This window comes from Eupeodes corollae, chromosome 2 (genome assembly GCF_945859685.1).
Source record: "Eupeodes corollae chromosome 2, idEupCoro1.1, whole genome shotgun sequence".
Classification (NCBI taxonomy): Eukaryota; Metazoa; Arthropoda; class Insecta; order Diptera; family Syrphidae; genus Eupeodes; species Eupeodes corollae.
The window spans coordinates 98885145-98911586 of record NC_079148.1 but is presented as its reverse complement, the minus strand read 5'-3'; the positions used below and the strand labels follow the sequence as shown (position 1 = coordinate 98911586).

General features: G+C 31.8%; 1 protein-coding gene across 1 annotated transcript in view; it reads left to right on the top strand.

The window, feature by feature from the left end:
• The window catches only part of LOC129946449 (uncharacterized), a 99353-nt gene extending 75407 nt beyond the window's left edge, over window positions 1-23946 (top strand). Inside the window, exons 3-5 of the mRNA XM_056056632.1 lie at window positions 4330-4430; window positions 19054-19162; window positions 23217-23946. Coding sequence (XP_055912607.1) covers window positions 4330-4430; window positions 19054-19162; window positions 23217-23467 — 461 coding nt within the window. The 3' untranslated portion in view covers window positions 23468-23946. The remainder of the gene's footprint in view (window positions 1-4329; window positions 4431-19053; window positions 19163-23216) is intronic.
• Window positions 23947-26442: the final 2496 nt, after the last annotated feature.

Here is a 26442-nt window from a genome sequence, read left to right as displayed (position 1 = left end):
CTTAGGCAATTGATTTTTTTTAGAAATTGTAATTCAAAGATTTTCAAAAAATATGCAATTAAAATTTAAGATTGAGCTGTTTTCGGTCAAGGCGATCAAGGGGAGTTAAATGAATTGAAGTGTAATTTTTAAACCAAATTTTTCAATTTTTTTAACTTTCCATAGGAAGTTATTGTAATCTTTGAAATTTGTCGAATTGAAAATTTTGACATTTTTCGACATTTCAAGGCATCTAGAGTCTAAATAAATCAGGCGGGGCAACAGTCTGTTAAGAACTAGGGCCTATTGACTTACAACACTCAACCATTCCTGTGTGCGAGTGATGTTGTCAGGGATGGAGATGGAGTCTAAATAAAATATTTTTAATAGGATGTGTGGTGCGTGTGTGTGTATTCGTACGTCTTTACGTCTGGGAAGCTTTTTTGTAAATCATAACTCAAGATCCAGTAGAAATCCCGACTTGAAATGAATTGTGTTTTACAAGTAATATTGCAGAAAGATACAGAAAGGGCTCTCAAGAAGACTCTCAAGGGTTTTAATACTATATCTTTAGAACCAGTAATGGTAGCGACTTGAATTAAATTTAATATTTTATATTGTGACGTGTATGCGACCCACACTGATTACTTCCCATCCCGTCTATCTATTTGTCTTGTTTAAAAGGTTTATAGGTTTTTGTGCTTTGTTAAAAAGTTGTCAGTTGAATTATTCTAAACAAATTTTAAATAACCAACAATGTTTTGAGTATGATGAAATAGTTTTATTTCAAAATCTATTTTTGTGAACTAGATTTTAAGTCGAAACCAAATTTACCAATTTTAGAAGCAATTCTTAAAAGTTTATATATCTTATGAGTATAAACAAATACAAATTGGATGAATGAAAATAATTTGAAATTAGTATATTCAATTGTTCACGAGATATCGAAAACAGAATATCAATTTATACGAAACTATTGAATATCGAAAATAATATTTTATGTGAGATTGAATAAGTTTGAAGCCAACATATTTAATTTTTGAAAAAATATTTGAGTTAAAAATCAATTTTCAGCAACTTTTATAATTTTTTTTTAGGTTTTTAATTTTTTGTAAAAAAAACTGTCTATTCGATTTTTCTCGATATTTTACTGAATGTTGACAACAATATTTAAAAAAAATAAAATTAGCTTAAAGCCAATATCTCAATTTTTGAAAAGATATTTGATTCGAAAATCAATGTTTACCAACTTTTATTAATTAACTTCCATAAGAAGTTATTGTAATGGGTTCGATTTGTCAAAGTGAAAATTTTGACATTTCTCGACGCGATGTTTCAAGGTCCCTAGAGTCGATATAAAAGATTTCTAGAAAGATGTCTGTACGTGCGTGTGTACGTCCGTACGTTGGCGACGTTTTTTCGTCGTCCATAGCTCAAGAACCAGAAGAGATATCGACTTCAAATAAATTTTGTTAGACAGATAATAATGCAAAAAGATGCAGAAAGGGCTTTCAAGAGAATTTCATCGGTGGTTTTTTAACCATAGCAGTTTAAAAAAAGGTGAACATTTTGGTTAACATTAAATATCTTACGAACAAATGACGCTAGAGATTTGAATTAAATTTTATATTATATATTGTAACGTGATACCAAATCAGTACATTTTGGAAAAAAATCCAATCAACGTTTTTTTTTTATAAATCAAAAAAAACTAAAAAAAAATTTGTCACCTCGAAAATTTGACGAATACAAAATGATTTTATCTCCAAAACAGAAAAATCGAATTGACAGTTTTTTTTATAAAAAATAAAAGTCTAAAAAAAAACACTACTCAAAGTTGGTAAAAGTTGGATTTCGACTCAAAAATCTTTTCAAAAATTTAAGATTATGGCTTCTAACTAATTTCAACTTATAAGAAATATTATTTTCAACATAAGAATGATTTTGAAATGAATCGAATTGGAAATGTTTTTTTATAAAAAATAAAAACCTGAACAAAAAAATTAATAAAAGTTGTTAAAAATTGAATTTCGACTCAAACATATTTTCAAAACTTTGAGATATTGGCTTTAAGATAATTTTATCTTTTTAAAAATATTGTTTGCAACATTGTAAAATTTTGAGAAAAATTGAATTGATAGTTTTTTACTTCTTCTGTCCACAACTACCGTTTATAAAATCATGACTTTTTTGTAAAACCACTTCTGATAGTGGTTTTCCACAGGGATCCAATTTGTGTACAATTCTTTTTTAGTTCTTAGTTATTAATTTTTTTCTTCTCGAAACAAAAAGCTTACACTTTTGAAGTATGACTGTAAGGTCCAGGTTAAAATTTATAAATTAAATCAAGTTTATAAAATTTTCCAGTTCACATTTCTAAAAGCTCATAGAATTTTCTGAGTACAGAAGAGAGGATTACACATATAAACAAAATTCTGAACCGAAAAGACAAATGAGATTTGTATTTCTTTTCCTAAAGTTTTCTAAAAGTTTTGATTTTAATTTCTATGTAAAACTAAGCTAGTCCTTTAGTTCAGTACTAATTTGAATAATTACTTAAAACTTCGTTAAGAAATTCCGATTAACATTCTGACAAATATTTGGGTTACAAATTTCGAGGACTAGATGAAGACATCAGTTAATACTGATTTACAGTAATAGATATGAAATTTAAATTGTTTTTCTATAATTTTGTTATCATAGACACCTATAGCTTTTTCACCCCGAGCCAAATACTCGGTTTTATCTAAAAGATTTGCAAAAGTTACAAAACTTATTAACACCGAAAATGTTTATGTTCTTGAACGACATTTTAATTTTTATGAACCAACTGTTCACAGAATTTGTAAGTTATTTTTAATAAATTTTGAATGCACCCGGGTTTTCTTTTGACTACTAGTTTTCGGTATATAAAACTGAGGATTTGGAAAAATCCTTGTGTAACACAAGTTATTAGAAATCGAAATTATATTTATATTTCAACTATTTTTTATAAACTTATAAAACTTATGTATTATATCCTTACATTATTTGAAGCAGAACAAAATCGATTAATAAAACAGTTTGTCCTTGAAATTAATCCACGTAAAATAGAATGCATACTATTTTTCGCCGTACCATGGTATGATTATATATTTTAAAGAATACTCAAATAAATTGTCGAAACGAAAACGTCTCTTTTATTTCACTGTCTCATTTTGTACGAATGAACTAAAAATCAAACTTAATTTTAAAATGGAAATAAAATACAGATAAACTAAGAAAACTTAACCCATTTTAGTAAATTTGATTTTGGACCAGTGTTAACAGTGGGCATCAAAAATTGTCTGAAGCCTTTTTTCTTGGTTTTTCCCATAAATGTTTGTTTTTTTTTGCCAATAGTTTTTGCTGTTACAAAACAAATATTAACTAATACCGAAAAAAATGTATTCTTGTTTATAGATATCTAACTAAGACATTTCTTCTTATTCAATCAAATATTTTCTTATTTAAAATCCAATAAATGTTTTGAAAAAAACCCCAAAGAATGATCCAAAGATTCAATTAATTCTGATGTGCCCAGAGGTCTAATGATGTCCAATTCAAACATCAAGCTTCTGTTGGACACCGTGTTGCGATGAAGTCTCGTCGTGTGTCGTGATGTCTTGATACATGACTTGTTTTTAAAAATAAATTAGATCTTTTTTCACTTTTGTACTCATCGTTTGTTAAAAAAGTCAAAAGTCGTTCGTATGCAATAGCAGACAAGAGAGTGCTCATTACCGACGAAGATATGTGATGATTCGAATGTTAATGATTCTTTGATCTTTATGTTAATCGTAAATCTTTGTGTTTTTTGCTGAATTGTTTATGTGTGGTTGACGTTTGTATCAGTATAGGCACTAATTAGTCTTATGAACGCTCATAAAAATTGACAGATTGGTGAATAGATTTATAAGCCTCTAAATCTCGATTCAAAAATGCACAGGAATTAACGTTTTTTTGCATTTGTACATACTAAATCATTCAAAATCTATTTTTAAACATCTTTGTATACTTTTCGTTTGGTAGAAAATATTTACAAAAAGACAAGATCAGTTAATCTTTTTGCTGAATTCATATTTATCAAAAATCTTGATACATGAAACTTGATTTGCATATTTAAATAACATGTCAACTTCAATAAGAAGGCATAAGCTGTTAACAAAATTTGTCATCATAACAAATTAGGCACAGGCGCACCAAGATTTTTATAATTTTTGACAAAAATTCAAATTACTATATTATTTTAATTGCAATGCCTCGTGTTAACGAACGATTCACCAAATAAAATAAATTAAAATATCATCTTCCTTCTTTTATTTCTCACAGATTGTCCGAACTGTGTAGACGAAGCACAGTATTCGAACAAATGGACGATGCCGTTACTGAAACTGGGCGAAAAGCGATACTACCTGGGGATCTTCTTCAAGGTAAGCAACATTCCATGCGAGTCACTCGTTTTTTTTTTTGTATTTAGTTAGTTTATATAAATCCGTAGCCGGTCTTTTCGCAAGTATCCAAACATATATGCATGTGTGTACATATGCGTATATACATATGCTATGTTTGTACATATATATACACATGCCGTAGCTGTTACCGCCCATTAAAGTGGTCCGGTTTAGTGTTGGCGTTTACCTCTCGTATATAGATAGCGTCAATGGACCACATGACCAAACGCCAGACAACGAGTCGAAACTAATGAATATTTTCCTTCTATTTCTGGTTGACTTTTAGTGTTTTTTAAGACAAAACACGTTTTCATACTAAATAAAGTATTTAAAAACCTATGTTAAAGTAGAATTTTATATTCTAATACTACTAGACCAAATTAAAAAGCTAGAAGTTTTATGTAATGCAATGTAATTTGATAGACTGTAAGAAAGTTCAAGGTTAGATGTTGAATAATCACGACATATTGAAACCGTGCAGGATAAGTTGTAACGTGGGATCGTTTCTTTTAATACTGTTAACACTTTTAAATTAATTTTAATGTATTATTGATAAAGTGGAACAAAAATATGACAATAAAAAACTTCAATGTAGTTCCCGTGGATTGATGGTTTGTGCGTTAGACTGTCATGCGAAAGGTCTTGGGTTAAATCCCTCTTGCGAGAAATTGACAAATCCTTTAAGAGTAATTCTTGTCATGAAAAAGTGCTTTGTCGGATTTGGCTTAAAACGGTAGGTTTCCATACCTGACAACTGTACTCGCACTCATAAATGGTACAAACTCTGTCTTCCTAAATAAATATTTTCTTTATTAAAGTCTTACTCCGAAAATGACAGATAGCTTATGGATGAAATTTGAAACGAATTATGGATTAAGAATTATAAGTTATAGTTTGCTGTCTATACTCTAAATGGTTCATACTTGCACATTTTTTCTCACGGTATAAAAAATAAATGTCATTAAATTATGTCCATACCAAAGAAACATTGTTTCAAACAACTTTTTGAAATGTTTACCATTCTATTAAAAAAAAAAAAACATTTTTTTTTGTGTGAACGCTTTGAAAAATATTTCTGAAATGGTTTATTGTTTCCCATTTATGTTTCAAGTTGAAAATTAAGCAATTACCACTAATAGTGTCGGGGTTTATGGTCATTGTTATTTTTTTTCTACCTCATCTCTTTCAAAATTTGTATTTTCGATATTTGAAAAAAAAATTATTTGCAAACCTCACAAAACTTTTTTTATTTCGTTGCTTCACAAATAAAGTTTCCCATTCGGAAGCGTTCAGACCAAAATAAACATTTTAAAAATGTTTCTCTGTGTCTGAAAAGTTTTTTAAATGTTCATGAAATGTTTCAAAAATGTTTTTTGGGAAGCACCTTTAAACTCAAGTTTAAACTAAATCTTAAATTTACAATTACGAAGCTACAAATTAGATTCTTCACGATCAAAACAAAAAGACCGAGACGAGAGTAAGTTATACGAGATCAAGGCGAAATGAAATGTTAAATTTTGACAAACCGAGACGAGACTGCTTCAAGCTACGTCTGGTCTTGTATCTTGACCGGATCTATTTGTTGCATGAATTTTCAAATTTTGAGGACAAAAGTACCTGACTAACACAATTTAACAATTATATACGAGGATCATTTGAAAAGTCGGTGCAAAATCAGACAGATGGCACTACTGATGCATATTGAAGTTATTTACAGTTAGTAGCATGTCTTGAAAGAATACACACCACGTTTTAGCCAGGTCGGTCTATTGGTTTGTGTATGGCATTCGTTTGAATTGAGGAAGTCAACAAAATTAACGAAAAAGAGTTTCGTGTGTTGATTAAACATTACTTTATGAAAGGCAAAACTCCTAAGGATACTAAACAGAAGCTTGATAAACATTATGGTGACTGCGCACCTTCTAGTAGAACAGTTTGCAAGTGGTTAATGGGTTGTGGAATCTGCACCAAAAAAGGCGAAGACCGTTCCTTCGGCTGGGAAGGTTATGGCTACTGTCTTTTGGGATTCGCAAGAAATAATCTTCATCGACTATCCGGAAAAGGGTAAAACCAATTCAGGTGAATATTATTCATTGCTATTGGAACGTTTGAAAACCGAGCTGAAAGTGAAGCGTAAACGACTGGCCAACAAAAAAGTTCTTTTCCATCTCGAAAACTTATACCTCAGCAGTTGCGACCGCAAAACTATTGATATTAGGATTCCAAATCGTTCCACATCCCCCCTATTCTCCAGACTTGGCTCCGTCGAACTATTATTTGATCCCCAATATAAAGAAATGGCTGCCGGGTAAAAAATTCCATTAAAACGAGGGGGGATTGCAGAAACCAATGGCTACTTAACAGACTTGGACAAATCCCATTATTTGGAAGGGATAAACCAACTAGAGCAGCGTTGGATGAAGTGTATAAGCCTAAAAGGAGACTACGTTGAAAAATAAAAAAGGTTTATTCAAAAAAAATCAAGCAGTTTTTACATTCGGACGGACTTTTCAAACGATGCTCGTAGACTATGAATTATGAATTTTAATGGTATAAGAAAGCGTAAATGATTCATAATTTTGATAATTTTTCAGTAGGCCTGTCCGTTTCGAGTTAAGTGTTTTTTTAAATTTTTAAATCCTCAGGATCCGCTAATGCTTAAAAGTTGAAATTAAATCCTGATCGTAAACCAGCTGAGTATGTGGCAGCACTTCCATTGATTTAAGATATATTTGTTAGCTAAGGAAAATTAGGAACAAACAAATCGTTTTCAATTAACATTAAGTGTATAAATTGCTTATAATTAAAATAATAAATAGACAAAACAACTCAAACTTCTTAAAATCGTATCATTTAACAGTTTATTTTTTGTTTTGTTAAATTGTATTAAATTACAAAAGATTTTTGATGCGGAAAATTATCAAATTTTTGCGAATAAACAATTCAACCACATTGAATAGGGTGCGTTCAAAAATTTGATATTTTAGAAAACTAAACTAAAACAGATTGTTATCTTACAATTACACATGAACTGAAAATTGGGTTGAGTATTCACACGATTGTCTAAAAATCTACCAATTTCTTACCAGCTATTTGACATAAAATTGCCAGGCAATAATCTGACAGTAATTTGTAAGAATCTGGTAGATTTCCTACAACTCGTGTAAGCACACAAGTCAATGTCTAACTCTCTGGTAAATAATTGTCAGGCAAAGTTTTGTCTAAAATTATATTTCTCTTAAAAATATAAGTTTTTCTGTTTAATTATCTGTATTTTGAAAATAATAACTTAAAAAAAAAACAATAAGCAATCATCTGATTAAATGACACACCTTTTATCCATATCAATAAGGAGATGCAAAATGTTTCGTAAACTTATGACTTAATGGTGATTTGCCTTATTAAAGAGTTTTCAAACAGGGACGAGTTGATTTTGACAGCTCGTGGTGGCCATATTGTTTCTTTTACTCTGTGCAAAACATTTTCTTTTAATAGGTCCGTCAGCGTATTTTCTGAACTAAAATTCGTAAAAAGAGATATTTTAAACAGTGGGGGAAAAATTCTCTCACCAAAAAGACAAAACTAAATAAAAACAAATTTTTCCCACAATTCCACTGTCAAAAAAATACAAATTTTGAAACATCGTCGTTTCATTTCGAGTTAAGAATTTTTTTTGTAAATTGATAAATCAAGACAACATGAACTTCAAGCAAAATCATGCTAGTCCATTGTTTTTTTAATGAAAAAACTTGATTGAATTCAAACTTGAAAATTGCAATCTTGTTGCTGTTCTTTGGAAAAGGATTTTTAATTTTATAGGTGACAGCAAATAAATTGCTCGCATTTATTTAATTTATTAGAAGTTCTATCAAATATGACACTTTTCACAAATCAGCCCAAAGAAATTTCTTGGGCTAAAATTCGTAGGTTGGGGAAATATTCCCTCTATTTTACGAAAAACTAAATTTTGAGTACGCAAACATTGTAAGCTACGCATTAGCCATAAAATAAGTTGTACCTGAACTGCACTGTGATAATTTATGTTTGTCTTTTTAATTTAATAGTCTTTTGTTTTTAATGTTAATTTATTAAATAGTTTAAACATATATTTTTTTTTATTTTCCTTTTTCAAACAAAATGAAAATAAGATTTAAAAAATCAAAACCAACAAAACAATGTAAAAAACAACAACATATCATAATAAAAACCCCTGAAGAAGTCGTGAGTAGAGACCAAACGTTGGGTAAAAGATGAAATAAAGTTTTTTATTTGCATTTAAAATCAATTGACCAAAACAGCCTGCATTACCAAACATAAATCTACACATATTCAGGATTTAGTTAAATTTTCTAATTTTTCGTAAAATTAGACTGTTTAGAAAGGTACTCGAACGGATCTAATGAGTCACTACGGACAAATCATCTTGACAAGTAACAGCTTCCGTACTTCTATGAAAATGATACTGGCAAGGCAAGCACCGTCAACTACGATCTGTATAGACTTTTTATGGCCTGCTTTAGATGATATTGACACCGAAAACATATGGGGTGAAAAGAATAGTGGAACGTGTCACACAGCTCAAGACAAAATCCAAATCCTGCGCGAGAGGTTTCGCTGTATGGTTATCTCGCGACGGAGCAACATGATTTGGCCACCAAGATCGTGGCTTTTACAATTTTTCTTGTAGGGCTTTCTTAAGTAGCGGCCTTTCATCGAAAAGTGGATTTTCGGAATGCACTTAAACCAGCGAAGCCGCGCCTGCCATTTTAACGATGTTACATTTCACACATATTGTCATTGATAGAGGGCTCTCAAATAAAGATAAAACTTTACAGAACTTGTTGAATTAAATTTAAAACCGACCCGAAAAAGAAATCAGCTGCAATTAAAATGGCTAGGTGACTTTAACCTTGCGTACCATTCTAAACACACTGGCGTCACTCAATGTTATGTATTTACTTTTTTCGAGTAAAAAACAAAATCCGTAAAAAATTTTTAACAAAAACAAATAAAACTCACTGCAATCGAAAATATTTGTCATTGATACTTCCAAAAATTATTATTACTTAAGCTCCCATACCTTAATCTTTTCCGGTCTTCGTGCTAAAATCCTTCTTCGCTTAATCTTAAATCAATAAATTTCCTCAAATCGATCTAGGTCTTTTATTTTTTGTTTTTTCCTGCATCTTAAATGGAATTTATCGTAAGTTTTCTGCATAATAAAATATTCCATTACGATGTTCATATACAAAAGAAGCAACGAGTTGAACCACATTTTAAAGCAGCCTTGATTAAACGCACAAAAGTTGACCTTTTAAATGATTTATTATTATTTTAATAACCTTTGTTCCACACATTAAAATGACACTATACAATGATGTGTATAGTGATAATTATTAATTAAAGTGCCTGAAGCAAAGTCATATAATGTAGGTATAGTCTTGTCTTGTCTTGTGCTCTGCTTAAGGATATTACCCCCTTAGAAGGTTGTGTCTTTATACAATACAATTTATTTGTATGGATGGAAAAAAAACCTGTTAAAGATTTAAAGTTTTTTCCTTATAACAGTTTCGTATCTAGAAACAACAATCTTTGTGGAAAACAACTGGACTTGAAGAGTATACCTTACAAGAAATGTAAAACTGTCACCCCATAAAGTGACAACTGCTAAAAATAAAAAAAAGCATTGTAAGTTTACAGGCCGTTGCCGGTCATGACCCTGGATTGGTTCAGTTTCCCCAAAGTTGACATTGGCGTCTTCTAAGAGGAAATAAAGCAACTTATTTCTTTGTTATTTCTTGGTTTAAACTGTTACCTTGGACGTGATTATATCCAGAGGTTTAACCGATTTCTTCAATCTGAAGATAGCAATCTTCTCCTTTATCATGACCATTTCATTGGAATTTATTGCAATTTCCTTTTAGCTTGTAACAGAAAAATGTATGTCATTAAAGTCTCGTTACCGCTACAAGATAAAGTGCGCCGGCCGATTAAAAGAAATTTCAGTAAGCTCCACTTATCCAAATCCAATATTCGATATAAAATTAAGAATTGACACATTGCACTTAAAAAAGCCGGTTAAACGTCGTCGATTGACTGGTTGGTTGTATACACAGTAATTCCTTTCAAGCTTAATATGATATGATTTAATAATTAGCAGTAATTAAATTGCATCAACACCCTGTTACTTGAAGTATTTCCAAACCAATATCGTGTTGAAACAAAAACAGCAAAATAAAAATGAAACTATTGCGTAACAAAATGTTACTTAGCGTAAAAAGAAAAAAAAACACATTTAAGCTCGGATCGGATCATATTCGCATCGTAAAATGTCTTGAATATCAAATAACTTGTTGTTCCCTGTTCCCGGCCCCTGCATGTCACATTGAGAAATGTAAGCAATCACGTTACTTTTATAAGATTGATGAAAAGATGTGTAGAATCCTGCTGTGTTTGTTGGACGTTGTTGATTGAAATTGAAAGTGACTTTTTAAAATGACATTCAAATTTAAATAAAATGTGGAACAGATTTATTTTCGTCATATTGAAAATATGTAAACTGACCTTTTAAATAAGTTTGAAAGTATTTACATATATAAAAACCGCATGCGCTCGTGAGTTAAAAATATTGATCTAAAGAATTTTTTTTTGAAAAGTCTAATCTTCTATAAGATTCAAGTCAAACATGGTAACTTTACGATCATTGAAAATCTTTTTATGAAACAAGAATATAAGATGCACATCTCCGTTTAACGTAATCAATGTCTTCTTTGTTGAATAAAATATTTTTAAATGAAATTAATAGTTGTAAGCTAATCGAACAGAATCGGAATGGCCTTAGGATGGAATGAAATAGTGGATAATTTAATCATATGTTATTTTGACAGTGACAGCTGTTTTCAACGCAAAATCTTGACAGCACAGGATCCTACCTCTGCACGCATGATCTGAAAGGGTTATTTACACATAAGGTGCAATTGAAGCACCCAGTTCAACAACCAGATAACTCCGAAATAGGGTTTTAAGTGCAGATGTTATTAAAAAAGACATCTATCTCGACTCTGCGTTAGAAAAACCCCAGTTATGGAGTTAACTTTGTCTTTAGAAAGGGGCAAGAATAAGACAACTCCTGGAGTTTTATTGTTTTTGCCCCGTACTAAAAAAGACAGTTACCCGGTTCTTTTAAGATTAGAGTGTGCCATGCGTTTTTTGTTTAGTTTATTGAAATGCAACAATGAAGGCGACTTCACTGTGAGCTATGATTTCGTTTGATTAAGCATTGAAAATGAGCGAAATTGAATCTGATTTTTCGATATCAGGTTCTGATTACGTAAATGAATCTAGTGAAGAAGACGCATCATGTAGCGAAACTTTACCTGTTCAGAAAGGTAAAAACCTAAGCTTTTTTTATTTTCCTCCAGCCATTGTTTGATTGTCCTTTATACAGGAAAAAAGATCGTGCAAAACATGCAATTGTGGAAAAAAGTCAGAGCAAAAAGGAGAAGAGCAGAAGGCCAGAAATATAAAAATAGCAAAGGTTATATTGTTGCAGCAAAAACAATAGGCCAGGCCTGCAGTTGCAATTTTTGACAATGGACGCCTTGATTTATATGCGAAAGTTTTTAAGGAGTTTTATGAGCTGGTCAACAAAGAAAAACAAGATGCATATTTGCATGGATTGATACTGCAAAATTCAGTTCAAAGGCGTCGATCTCCGAGTGGAAACGAGGTAAGGAAATACCAAAACAAATATTTTATATGGGGGCTTCCGCATGATATGGGAGTTTGCAAAAAAGCATTTTGTTCAGTTCATGGAGTTCACAAAAGTAGGGTTGAAAGACTCTCTGGTTTCTTGCTTGGAAAAATAAAATCACTTTCGGACATGAGAGGTCAACACGTCAAGAGGGCTAACAAGATTCCAGAACGTGTTATCCAAAACATTGACACTCACATTAAAAGGTTTCCAAAACGATCTTCGTACTATAGGCAAAATAAATAAAATGCACGACTGGGTCGCACGAACTTGCTCCTGTATGCTAAGAGTCTGTTTAAAAAAGTACTTATAAATATAAGATTTAAAAATATACCTGTAAAATACTCGTAAGCTTCTCTTCAAAGTTATAAATGCCATTTGATTTGTCAAAAAACCGCACGTTCTTTGTATATGAAAACCATAGTACTCTCATGAGCAGAAACTTTGAGGGCGACCAGATGCCGAGTTTTTGGCGTAGCGTTAGTATCGAAAGTGGAGAAATTCAGAGGGAGCGAGAAAATAATATGATTTCCATTCCCATAAGCAGCCAACAGAGTAAGGGAGATAATTAATTTTCGACCCAAAAAGTCTACACAATTTCCTTCATTCTATTTGATCTATCCTTGGATATGTTTTCACATAAAGAGCTTCCATATGAAGGTTGATGAATTTGTTTTTGTTCAATACACTTTATATAAAATACGGAAAAGTAAAACAAAATGTCTTAATATTGAGTCTAATAAGGGGGTAAAAGGCACTTTTGCATGCTTAGGCCAGCTGTTTAGGATCTTTTACCGATATTTGTTTTTATTTATATTCATAAGTCTGCTTTTACTTGGGTACGATCTTTGTATATGAAAAATGGTGTCTATTATGTATAAAGCTACGATGCGATTCATATAGATTCAACCTTTGTATATGATATACAAAGATTCAACTTGTTCCTTCAAAGCTTTTTTCCTTTAGATAGCTTTATTGTAATTTCATATTAGAAGAACCAGGATGGAAAATAAATAAGATAAGAAAGAGGCATGACCATGAATGTTTAAATTGTAAAGCGATCGCCTATTGGTTGTGTAGTTAGGTAACAGGTAGGTAGATGTCTAAAACGAATAAAGAATAGTTCATTGGCGAGCTTAGCTTATAGATAGATAGCTGCAGATAGATAGATAAAACCATGTTTATGATGATAATGAAGGAATGTTATTGGTAGCTAAAAGGTACATACTACATTCCTTCTTTACTATAAGTTTTCAGCGCTAACATGAAGTTTTTACGTTCAGTTTATTTATTTTGTTAAAGTTTAAAAAAAATAACAAGCATACGAACAGGTACAAGAAATTGCTATTGATGTTTTGTTTACAGTCAGGCTTTTGTTCGTTTGGGATTTTAGTTATGAATAAACACGTAAGCAGTAGTTGTAGAAGTCGTACGTAATACATTTATAAATAGGTAGGTATAATGTGTTTACGTTGAAAAAGTGATTCTAATAGTAAATACATATACTCTTTCTGGCCCGTTTCTTTAACTTGTACTAAGTTTATATAGGCGAAGGAAAGTAAATCATGTGTGAAACAACCTTATTCGTAAAGAATAATATTTTAAAATCACATATACAAAGTTACCAAGATTATACTTCTTGCTACATGGGCGGCCATCGTTGGTATTTACAATAATTTAATATTAAAAATGCATAAATATGTACCAAATGCACTAATTTAGATAAAAGCTAGGAATGTAATTACAATTTTGTCAAAATAATGCGCTCTTTCGGGCTCATGCACAATTAAATAATTAAAAAAAGAAAAAAAAAAAAACAATTTTAAGATTCAAAATTTCGCCCGAAAAATAAGTTTGTCTTCAAAAATTTAAATGCCATTTTATAAATAAAAAAACATTTTATTTTTCAAATTTTTTTTATGAAAATCGTTAGAGCGGTTTTTTTATAAATTAATTTTTTATATATAAAATTTTTCAATTTTGTTCTAAAAATATTTTTGGTACGCAGTTGTTTAGAGATTGATAATATACGCTATACATTTGAATTTCGTAAAAAAATGTTGAAACGTTTTTGAGATATCGAATTTTGAAAAAATAAAATTCAATATTTTTTTAAAAATGCAAACAATAAAAAATTGCACTTTTGATAATCAAATATTGTTAAGGCAATATATGAGCCTATTCAGAAAAAAAATTATTGAAATCGGTTTATAAGTTGCTGAGAAAATTAAAAAACAAAATAACGGTTCTATGAGCGGTACCTTTCCTGAGCAATACAAAAATTTGTTTTTCTTATTAAAAGAAGCCAAGTTAAAAAATAAAATTTTAGAGAAAATTTAAAGAAAATCTATCGGTTTGTTTTTGAGAAAATTCGAATTTTCGTTTTTTGACCAAAAATATTGTATGGTGGCCACTGTTAGTTTTGATCTTAAAAAAAAAATGAAAAAAACGCCTAACGCGAATCTTCTCAAAACCTTAACTTCCAAGTTTGAACTCAATCGACCCAATGGTTTAGGCTGTAGGAGCGTGGACAGACAGACAAAACCGACCGGACGGAATCGCGGGACCCACTTTTTTTGACTTGTCTACCATCGTAATATCATGTTTGATTAAAATCTCGAGTTCGAAATTTTGCACGAATGCAAAACTTGCCATATACATAGTTCCTATATGTCGCAAGTAAAAATCGAGATTTAGAGATTTTGGAACCCGAAATTTATGCATTGGTGAGTGAACAAAATGATAACCATAAGCCACAAGTTCGAAAAATTTCAAACTTTCCTTTGGATCACCTAGATCAGATACCTGCCAGACGTGTGATATTCATCAAAAAAAATTGCAGCAGCTGAACCTGAAGAAGAACGAAATTCACTCAAAGTTGCGCAAGACCTTCATGAAAAGAAGGCTAAAGCGTTTTATGAAGATTAACGTAAAAAAAGCGCATTGTGCTTGGTAGACTCAACAGCGGAGTGCTTAACTTTCGATTTTCAACAAAATTTGCCTCTTCCTGTAATACCATCTGGTGATGTTTTTTTTTTTTATAAAAGACAGTTATTGGTTTTCAATTTTTTTTTTTGAAACGACGAAACAGTAAGAAAAAAAGATCCAAATGAAGTTATCAGCTTTTTGCAAACATTTTATTGACAGCTTTCTGGGGAAATTGTTACCAAACTATACTTATTTTCTGATAATTACGGTGCTCAAAATAAAAACAAAACTGTCGTCCCATACTTATATGCTCGTGTAAAGTGCAGACATATCTCCATCATTGTACATCACTTACCAGAACCGGGTCATAGTTGCAAAAAACAAAAGAGACGAGTAGACCGTCTTTATTGACCCAAAGACTCGCAAAACTTAGTGGAAAAATGTTCGAAAAGATTTAATGTAATATCAGTGACTAATCAGGATATATTTGGTTTTAAGACCAGCTTAGGACCATTCTACAAAAAAAAAGTGACAAACAAAGTTAAGATTAATTGGACCATTTCAAAATATCGAAGATTTTGTTATGCCAAAGAAGGAAATATCACAAGTATCTCAGTTTACATGAGTCACCATGGGCCATTAACGCTTTACGAGATCGAAATGAAATCAAACCGTGAAGGTAACTCAAACCGATTTAAACCGAAATTACTCTACATGAACAGCCTTCCCTTAAACCCGAAAAAGTATGAGGATGTGATGACTGGCAAAAAATATGTTCCTCCAGCGGATATGCCTTTTTATAATAGGCTCATGTCCCAGCAAACGCTACAGAAGCTTAATGCTCAGAATATGATGATGAAGCCCTTAATTGATTTTTACCAAAAACGGTGCAAGAACCAAACAAATTCAACACTTAATATTTTTGTTTCTAATGAACAAATAATTAAAAAAAAAATCTTGAAGTTAAAAACAGTATTTTTATGTTTTCATTCAAAAATAAATTAATGTTTTCCTAAAGTTTTGTTTTTCTATTTTTGAAGTGTTTTTTTTTTTTTAATTTCTCAAAACTTTAAAAAGTGGAGTTATCTGGTTGTTACCCTTGATGCTTTAATTGACCTAGTAGTTAAGGCGCACCAGTATATCCGCAAGTTTATCGCTTCCGATTTTTCTCGTTAAAGCAGATTGAATTGGGAAATCACAATTTCTGACGAGGCTCATTTTCTTCGTAGCATTTTCATTAACAAACCAAATTGTGAAATTCCGTTCGGATTCGGAAGCACCGCTAGTTATTGTGAAGAACCCAGAACATCTCGAAAGAGTGTCAATTTGCAGTTTTGGCATTATAAGATCGTTCCAAAATGAGAGTGCAAACAACGTTTAGAACATCGACGGGCGTTACGGAGCCACATATTTTTTTTTTACTAGCTCAAGCGACATGCAATGGAGCCAATGCCACTATTTATCTTTCAGGAACTAAATATTCATTTTGGTGATGTCGATGTTGGCCGCCTCGGAGTTGCGATTTGACCCTTTTGCACGTGTTTTTGTGGGGAATCCTAAAAGACGGATGTGAGTCCAAGAATTCGTCACCTATTGCTTGAATCCATTAACAATTTTTTTTTTTAATTGGAGGAACAGAATGCTCCACGGTGAATCCAGCGAAGGCAGATACTTGAATACTTGATCGATGTTGTATTCCTTAATCATTGGAAATATTTGCTTTCGCTTCGGCTTTTTGATGATATTTGGTATATTTGCAGTTTACAACCACATCAAATTTCTCAGAAAATATTTGTTTGTTCACTTTTATTTATTATTTAAATATTTTTCCAGTTTTTTTATTGAAAAACTATTAAAAGAAAATATAATCACCAAGTTATTCACTTCAAAAATGGAAACGTAACATGTGTCGTACGTCAAAGTTAAAAGTTGGTCAAATCTTCCGACTTCGGCTGCGTTGTGTTCGTACATTTGCATTTGCGTACATTTAATACTTTGACAGCTATTCCAGTAACGATTCCGACTCCGGCTCCGACACCAGCAGTCAGCTTCGGCTTCGCCTGACGTTTACGAGTTCAGCACTAGGAATTCAATGCATGCTATCAGAACGAAGCTTCGACCTCACGTTTTATTTGACAATCGTAAGGAAATAACGTAATGTTACGTAATGTGACTCCAAACGGAAGCTCTAGTTCAATTTCCTGAACATTTGCTTTGTCTGACAGCTCAACAGCTGTAAAAAAGTCAACCAACAAAATACATTTGCTGCCATTGGTGCAAGCTACTTCCGCGATAAATTTAATTTTTCGATTTTAAAACTGATGTTTTTTAATTTTGATAAAAAATAACAGCTGCTATTGACAGAAGTTCCATTTTAGAAATGTCATATTGAAAGTGTCATTCAAAGCAACCTCGAAGCAGGCCCAACGTAACACATACAAAGCCGAAGCTGAACCGTGTTGGTGTTCCAGCCATTCTAAAATTCCCTGTTTTTGAACCATATAAACATTAAGTCTTATCATTTTAAAAATATAAGGATTTTTTTTAATTTTAAAAATGTATACAATATAAAATAGGGGTCCTATAGAATTAATTTTTGAGGTATAGGACTTTTCTAAAAATAAAATATACAATTTTAATGGAATTTCATTGTATTAGGTTTTTAAAAATAATTTTTGACTGTGCTTTTAAAACAGTTTTTAAGATTTTTTCGTATTTGAAGTTTTGTGTAAACTAAGAAAAAATGTAATTCTTACCACACAAAGAAAACATTTCCGAAACATAAAAAAGTAAGATTGGAACCAAAACCGCAACCACAATGAAACATTGAAAAATAAAATGTATCTTTTTATATTGGAAGTAAACAAAAAATGAATGTTATTGAATGAAGATAAAGGCATTGATATCATTTTATACTATTTATCTATACAGATAAAGTTGGTGAATTACCAAAACAACATTCATATTAATTTGATAGGCCAAGTTTTGTGTTTTAATAAACTTTGATTTGAATATAAAATTGGATTTATATCTGCGGATATAAACAATTTGATAGGCATATTTTTTTTACACGCGTATACACCAACAATTTGTTGTTATTTAAAGCGAAAATAAGACAAACTTAGCAATTTTAAAATTCATGGTCAAAACACCAGGTTATTTATAACAAACCAGTTTTATGTATTTAAAACTAAAACACACTCTTTCGTTAATTTGAATGATTGAAAATTAAAAACATTTTTTACAAATAAACAAAAGTTGTTGATAGTTACAAACTATTATTTTTTCTATTAAATTTTAACTATCGTCCTTTATCTTTGAGCATGAATGGCCGGGGCCGCAACTGCTACGGTTAAGGCCAAATTTCAAGATTTGGCTTATTTAACTTTGTCAAAGTGCAATATGTAAAACTGATGAGAATTGACCCTATTTTACTTTTGTAAAGTACAATAGGCCAAGTTAATTATTTAAAAATGTGTCTCATTTTACTTGGCTTTATTCTACGGAGCCCACCAAAGCCTTTTCATGAACTACCATGGCCCATTCGGTGCGGTGAAATAAGGCCTAGTGAAATAACACCAAGTTTTAAAAATTAGCTTCATTGCATTTTACAAAAGTGAAATAATACCAATTTTCCGCAGTTGGTCATATTGATCTTTGACAAAGTGAAATTAGGCCAGATTATTTTGAAAAATAATTCCAACATATTTTTACTTGACGTATAAAACCTGCAACCCCCTACTTTGGCACACTTTAAGACTTGGGTATGCAAAGTTTCGTAGTTTTTAGTTGTCAAATTAAGCAGAAAATTAAAAACACTAATAACTATAAAATTCTTTTTTTTTGTTAATAATCTTTCAAGCCATGTTTTTTTGTAAATAATGAGACTTAATTAATTTTAATTTTTTGTATTTTTTTCAGGCAAACTGGTTTAAGGCGACACAGTATTGCAGATACCATGGCATGCACTTAGCAAGTATTGCTTCACAGGATGAGAACAATAGACTGGAAAAATACATTAGTGATTTTGGTAAAATAATTAAATATTTTTAAATAAACTGAACCAATAAAAAAATGAATTGAGTGGTGCAACAGCCCGTTGAGAACAAGGGCCTTATAGTGACTTACAACTCTCGACCATTCCTGTGTGCGAGTACTGTTGTCAGGGATAGAGGACACCTACAGTTTTAATCCGAATCCAAACGGCGATTCTTTTCCTTAATATTATCATAAACAAAATTTAATTTAGGTCCTGTCAATTAATAATAATTCAATGTTGAATTTAGGCCTTACGGACAATTTTTTCGGAATAGAAATCGGCGTACAAAAACTTATTTGCATTCTAAAAAAAACTGCAATATTCTTCAAAAATATTATAATTTTGAAATCAAACTGTCATTATTTTTAAAATATTGTAATACATATTTAGTATCTGAAAATGCTTCTTTTAATTATTTTACAGCTGTCAAATTGTTTTTAAGAATGTTCACATTTAATCACACATTTGGCGGTATATTGAAATATTGCGTTAATCTTGTGACATACCCTCAATAGTATTATAACCTCATTTTCAAAATCATTCAATCTAGCTGCACGGAATCCTTACAAAACTTATATATCACAATATCCCTGTTAAATCACACCTTTACAAGCCCACACCCTTTGATGATAGACATTTCAATGCATTACTAAGCCCTAAAGTGAAACCTTTCAACATTTTATTTGTTTAACTTTCAAAACAAAATAACTTTTCTTCACCAATTCTCTAAAACCAAAACTAAATTTTATTTGTGCACCTTTGTTGTGAATAGACCTTAATTTGATTTTTAAAGTAAATCCATCCTTTAAGTTTTATACCACAATCACTTCCAATTAATTAGCTTTGTGCAACATAATCCTCCAATTCTCAAGTTGTTTCTAATTTTTGTTGTTGTTTTAAGTTCAATTTTAAGATTCTACACTTGACTAAATAGCACATAAATTGTACTTTATATTTTCGCTTAAAGTCTTGTATCACTCTAATTAGGATCATTTCCTATTGCAGTCAGTGTCCAGGGTCGGATTGATTGATTAAATGTCTGAGGAATTTTTTCCAATAGGTTTCTTAAGGCTTAGAATATATTTAATACATCCCTAAGACCATTTTCTTAAAGTCTTGAACCGGAGTGCATATTTTTATAACAAAAGCTTTGTTTTTAGCGCCATGCTTGAAAAAGTATGTTTGACTTGACCTTAACTAATTAGGCTGTCAAAATTGTCAATTAAATAGACAGACAGATAATAGGTGTTTTAAAACTCGACTTTCACATATTATAAATTAAAAAATTGTAATCCATCATTAGTCCTCGTTTACACGACTCAACTATATTATAATGTTTTCGAATGACAGAGACAATGACGCAAACTCTATAAATTTATACCATTTTGAATATTTTGTCAACTTATATTATTTTTAGTGGTTATGACCAATAATGCTGGTCGACAAAATTACCTTCCTTTCTGTTGGATAAACGAAAAGATAAATTTGTTAATGGATTAAGATGTCCTAAATTCGAATCTGGCCGTAATTTTTTTCTATCACATCAGGTTTTTAAAATATGCCCCTTTAAAAATAATATAAACAAACAAGAACGGGTTTTTAAGCCTGAATTATAACTCAAAATATTTCTTAACAATAAATTGTATAATGATTTTGAAAAGTAAAAATCTTTTTCTTTTAGCTACAATTTAAAGCATTTTAGTATCTTACTTAGTTTCTGGAAATTCTTATTAGTTATGAATCTATATGAAGTTTTGAGAAAAATTTGAATTTCATATTTTAATAGTTTTGAAAAACACGTCTTGGACTTAATTTTTAGTCCTGATTTCAAACCAAAACTCAAATTCTAAATATTTGTTCAAGTTGTAACAATATCCGTTTTCAATATTAATTACTTAAGGTGGCGCTTTAGTCTTGTGTGAACTAGGGCCTTACCCAACGAACTTCTCCATCTAGCTCGGTCCCTAGCTAGATGTCTCCAAGTTGGGTTTGGTCACTTTCCACTTATGAGCGCCATCTGATCCGTGGTCTTCCTCTACTGCGCTGTCCTGTGGGTGTGTATTCGAAGACTTTCCGGGCCGGAGCATTGGTTGCCATGCGCTCTACGTGAACCAGCCATCTTAGTGGTTGGACTTTTACCCTTCTGGCTAAGTCAACGTCGCTGTACAGCCCGTTCAGTTCGTCGTTCCATCTTCTCCTCTAATCCCCTTCTTCGCACGAAGAACTTTTCTCACGAAACGACCCAAGGTGCTTTCATCCGCTTTTGTCACAGTCCATGCTTCTGCACCGTATAGCAGGACGGGTATGATGAGGGTCTTATATAGCGACACTTTGGTCCCACGAGAGAGGGCTTTGCTACTCAACTGCTTTCTTACCAAAAAGAAACAGCGGTTAGCAAGAGTTATTCTTCGTTTGATCTCAGCTTTGTTTTCTCTGTTAATACCGGTGTCTAGGTAGACAAAGTCCTTGACTATTTCAAAGTTACGTCTGTCAATGGTGAGTTTTTAACCGAGACGTCGGTGTTGTAAGTCCTTTCTTAACGACAGCATGCGCTTTGTTTTGCCTTCATTAACCCTAAGACCCATTTTTGCCACCCCTGCCTCTATACTCATAAAAACCCCATTGACATCACATTGAGTTCTTCCGATTATGTCAATGTCATCAATATATGCTAGTAATTGGACAGACTTTTGAAAGATAGTGCTTCTATTGTGTCTTTCAAGTACGTTGTTAAAAAAGAATCGCATGACAGCGCATCACCTTGTCTAAAACCTTTTTTGACATCGAAAGGTTCTGTTTAGTTGTTTCCAACCTTTTTGGATCAGCTTGAATTCTCCATGGTCATCCTGCACAAACGGACGAGTTTGGCAGGGATGCCGAAACAAGACATGGCTCTATACAGCTCGTCCCTGTAGATACTGTCATATGAAGCCTTGAAATCGATGAAAATATAGTGGGTATCGATTTGATGTTCTTGGGTTTTTCCAGGATCTGCCGTAATTTGAACATTTACATTGACTATCGATTTGGAAAACCATCAAATATTTTTATTGAAAAAAGCTTCTTCATAAATTTAATATACGTGTTTTGTTTTTTAATTTTAAAAATTGATATCTTTGAAGTCAGATTTAAATTAAGGCCACCAAAACCCATTGAAAAACCAAGTGTAATCGAAACTCACTTTTCCTGTCGAATTCCTTAGTGTCCACTAAACAGTGCACTGGGCCTTTTTGGTAATGACAATTATAACTCCTATGACAATCCGACACTGCCAATAGCAAAGCCATATACTGATATGCTTCTCTAGGTAGAGTGTATCTCGTTCAGTCACTGACATCTGAAACTCGTATATATGAAATTATTTAACTCCTGCCTCATGTTGCATGCCGCCAACTCCAACTCCAAAGTCACCGTTCTGCTTGAGAAGGAATATACACATCTACGTTCGTCTCGTCGTCGTCTTCTACAGTCGAACCAGAGCAGTATTTTGTGGTTCACCCGGAAGTGCAAACAAAAGTCTTTTTTTCCTTCTACACTAACCGTTCAGCAATGTACATTGTACTACAATGCATTGGCTCGGGCTCAACTCGGCTTTAAAGAGTGGAAAATGACTTCAAAGTCTATTTAAATGGTGGCGACTTAATTCAGTGATGTTTCCATTCAAATGGTGACGTGCTTAACGCTCGGCTCTCTATGGAAAAACTATCTATCACACATGCCGCAGCAAATGTGGTTTCAGTTCAGATGCAGGTACTCCCCATCTACTATATTATGAACTACTATTATAGTGCACCTAGATACAATCCTACAAGTATATAGATATTAATATGTCTGCCTGGATTTCGTGTCTAAAAGGAGTCATATTGCATTGTCTTTCCTTTAAAAAATGTTCATTAGTAGAGTATTCGTATATCTGCGACAAGTCGTAGATAATTTTATTTTTTCAAACGGTTATTGACTTTTTATAGTTGCACAACTTTTTATTTATTTCTAAAATTGTATCGGTATCTGATATGGCATTTTTGTTTTTCTATTTATGTTTTAGGTCTGGGACACGAGCACTTTTGGACTTCTGGCACCGATTTAGCCGATGAGGGTAATTTCTTTTGGATGGCTAATGGACGGCCAATAACCTTCACAAATTGGAATGCGGGCGAACCCAACAATTTCCGCTATGAAAATGGAGAAGAAGAAAATTGCATGGAACTTTGGAATCGAGATGGAAAGGGTCTTAAATGGAACGACTCACCTTGTAGTTTTGAAACCTACTTCGTATGTGAAGTTCAGTCAAACTAAACGCTCAAAATAAAATTAAAAAACTTTTAATACAAAACTATCCCGACATAATACAAAAACACGCACCTACGCACAGTGTTTGTTCTCACTTTATGCATTTTTTGTCAATGCGTATTTTAATGTTAGTTTATATTGATTTTTTTATTTTTGCGTTTCCATGTATATTAAGTTAAATTAGGTAGACTTATAAATATGTATGTTATTAAATCTAGTAGGAGTTTTCAAATTAAATTTTATTGTGTAGAAAGTGATAAACAAAATTAAGTAGAAGAACATTTAATTTTGTGTACTTATATAAATAGGCCAGCAGCAGCGTCAAATTGGGATAGTTTTGGGATTTCATTTAATGTCCCTTTGTTTCTTTAATCGAAATGGGAAAGTACTGCCGTAATTTGTATAATATTTAAGTATTGAGTTTATGAATACTATTAAATAAATGTGTACGTAAAACTAAGAAATAAAATATTTATATTTACAGATTGATGTGTCATTTTATTTTAAAAAAAAAAAAAAAGGAACAAGAGCAACCACTAGTGCTGAAAATTGTAACAAGAAAACCTAAATTTGTTGAGTTATGATTGAGGTGAAATTAAACACAAAGAGCAAGATGTTTAGTTTTAAGGACATTTTTAGGAAGAAAATGTACACCGTATACAAATTTTACTTGATTCATTTTGTATATAATGTAGAAACCGAATTTTTTGATGACACGGCCGCACAATATTTGTTCTAAGCTACTCTTGAGTAACGTAGCTCTAAAGAAAAGTCTAAAGGCAATTAACCACACAACCTAGGTTGTCAATATGCAGGACCATTTCCCGAAATTTAAAATGATATATGATTAATTTTTCAATACACAAGTTTGGTTATAAAGGTTGATTTTTTAAAAGCTATAGAAAAGTTTTTCAAAAAAAACGCATACAATTCAGAAAATTGCATGAAATCCTTATTTGAATCGATAGTACGGTCCATATAATTTTATGTTTGAAGATTATTTCAAATAAGTGTTGACCTTGACTGCGCCTCAAATGGTCTATCCGTTTAGTCCAATTTTGGCATACTCTTTCCAATATTTCGGCGGGGATCTCACGAATAAATGCTTCAATGTTGCCTTCCAATGCGTTAATTGAAGCAGGTATAGACATAACCTTTAACATAGCCAAAAAAAATAGTCTAAATGCATAAAATGGCACGATCTAGGCGGCCAATTGACCGGTCGCGAACGTGAAATACAACGTTCACCGAACTCGCATCTCAATAAGTCCACTGTTGCGCGTGCTGTGTGGCATGTGGCACCGTCTTGTTGAAACCACATGACATGCAAGTCAAGCTCTTGCATTTTGGGCAAACAAAAAGTTGGATATCTTCTCACTGTAGCGCTCACTATTCACAATTACGTTACGATTCGCATCATCTTTGAAGAAGTACGGCCCAATGATGCCACCAGCCCATAAACCGCACCAAACTGTGACTTTTTCTGGATGCATTGGTAGCTCTTGCAATGGTTCTGGCTGATATTCACTCTAAAACCGACAATTCTCCTTATTTACACTCCCATTGATCGCTGAATCGCTTAACACAATTTTGTGGTAAAAAAGGGGATCTTCGGCCAACTTTCCAAAACCAATTACCAAGAATTTTACGTTGCAGTAATTCTTTATTTCGAAAGGCATCACACCTAAATCCTTCCGCAAAATTGTCCACGTAGTTGAATAACAGAGGCCCAATTGCTGCGAATGGTGAGGGATTGATAATTGATGGCCATCATTAACACTGGCCGATACAGCTGCAATATTTTCTTCAGTTCACACTCTATGTAAGCGTGTTGGTTGTTTAATGTCCAACAATATAAAATTGGTGCAAAATCAAGTCACAATAACCCAAATAGCCGCTTTAGTTGGTCTATTAAACTGACCATAAAATGGAAGAAGCACGCGTTGAACTTTCTTAATAGAGCACGCATTTTGATAATAAAATTCAATAATTTTAAAGCGTTGTTCGTTTGCAAGACGATTCACGGTTAAATTAAAGAACAAATTGAAGATGTTTGACAGTGAAACAAAACATTAAACGTACGTTAGCTGTTTAAACCAGTGTTGCCAAAAAGATAATAGCTAAACGAATCATCCTTTAAAACATAAAAAAAGAGGCTGGGATGCTACCACCACTGATAACTTCCCATCCTTTCTTGTTTAAGACTTTAACACAATATTTTATGTAAGATATATAATTTTAAGTCTTAAGACGAAAATCATTCCTTAACAGTTATTTGTTTTTTTGGAATAGTTGGATTTTAAAATCAATTTTTGTTCACGAGTTTTTAGTCGAAAAATCTATTTTTACCAATTTAGTAGCATTTCGTAAAAAATTTGTGTTTCTTATGTAACCAAATATAGATTGCATTTTTCTAAAAACAATATCTTACGTTAACAACAAAATGTAGCACATAATGAAATCATTTTAAAAAACCTTCACTTATTCAAGAGATATCGAGAATCAAATATCAATTTTTAATCTTTTGACGTACTATATTGTAGATTTTAATTATGAAAAAACATGCTGTTAGGTTTCTATTAAAGTTTTACTGAATATCGAACACAATATTTTCTATAAGATAAAATGAGTTTGAAGCCAATATTATTAATTTTTGAAAAGATATTTGAGTCGAAAATCAGTTTTTACCAAGTTTTTATAATGTTTTTTTTTTTTAAAGATTTTTTTGTTTAAACTGTCAATTCGATTTTTATCAAAATTTTAGAAGCTGTCAAAAACATTGTTCTTCGTTGCATACAATTATTTTGGAGGTTAAATAATATTTTGTTCGTATATATTTTATACTACTATTAATATTTTAAGTTTGTTTGATTCATATTTATTTAATTGAATGTTTTTCAAAACTAAATCGGATTTGTATTACGTCACAATATATAATACAAAATTTTATTTAAGTCGCTAGTGTTATTGGTTCGTGAGAT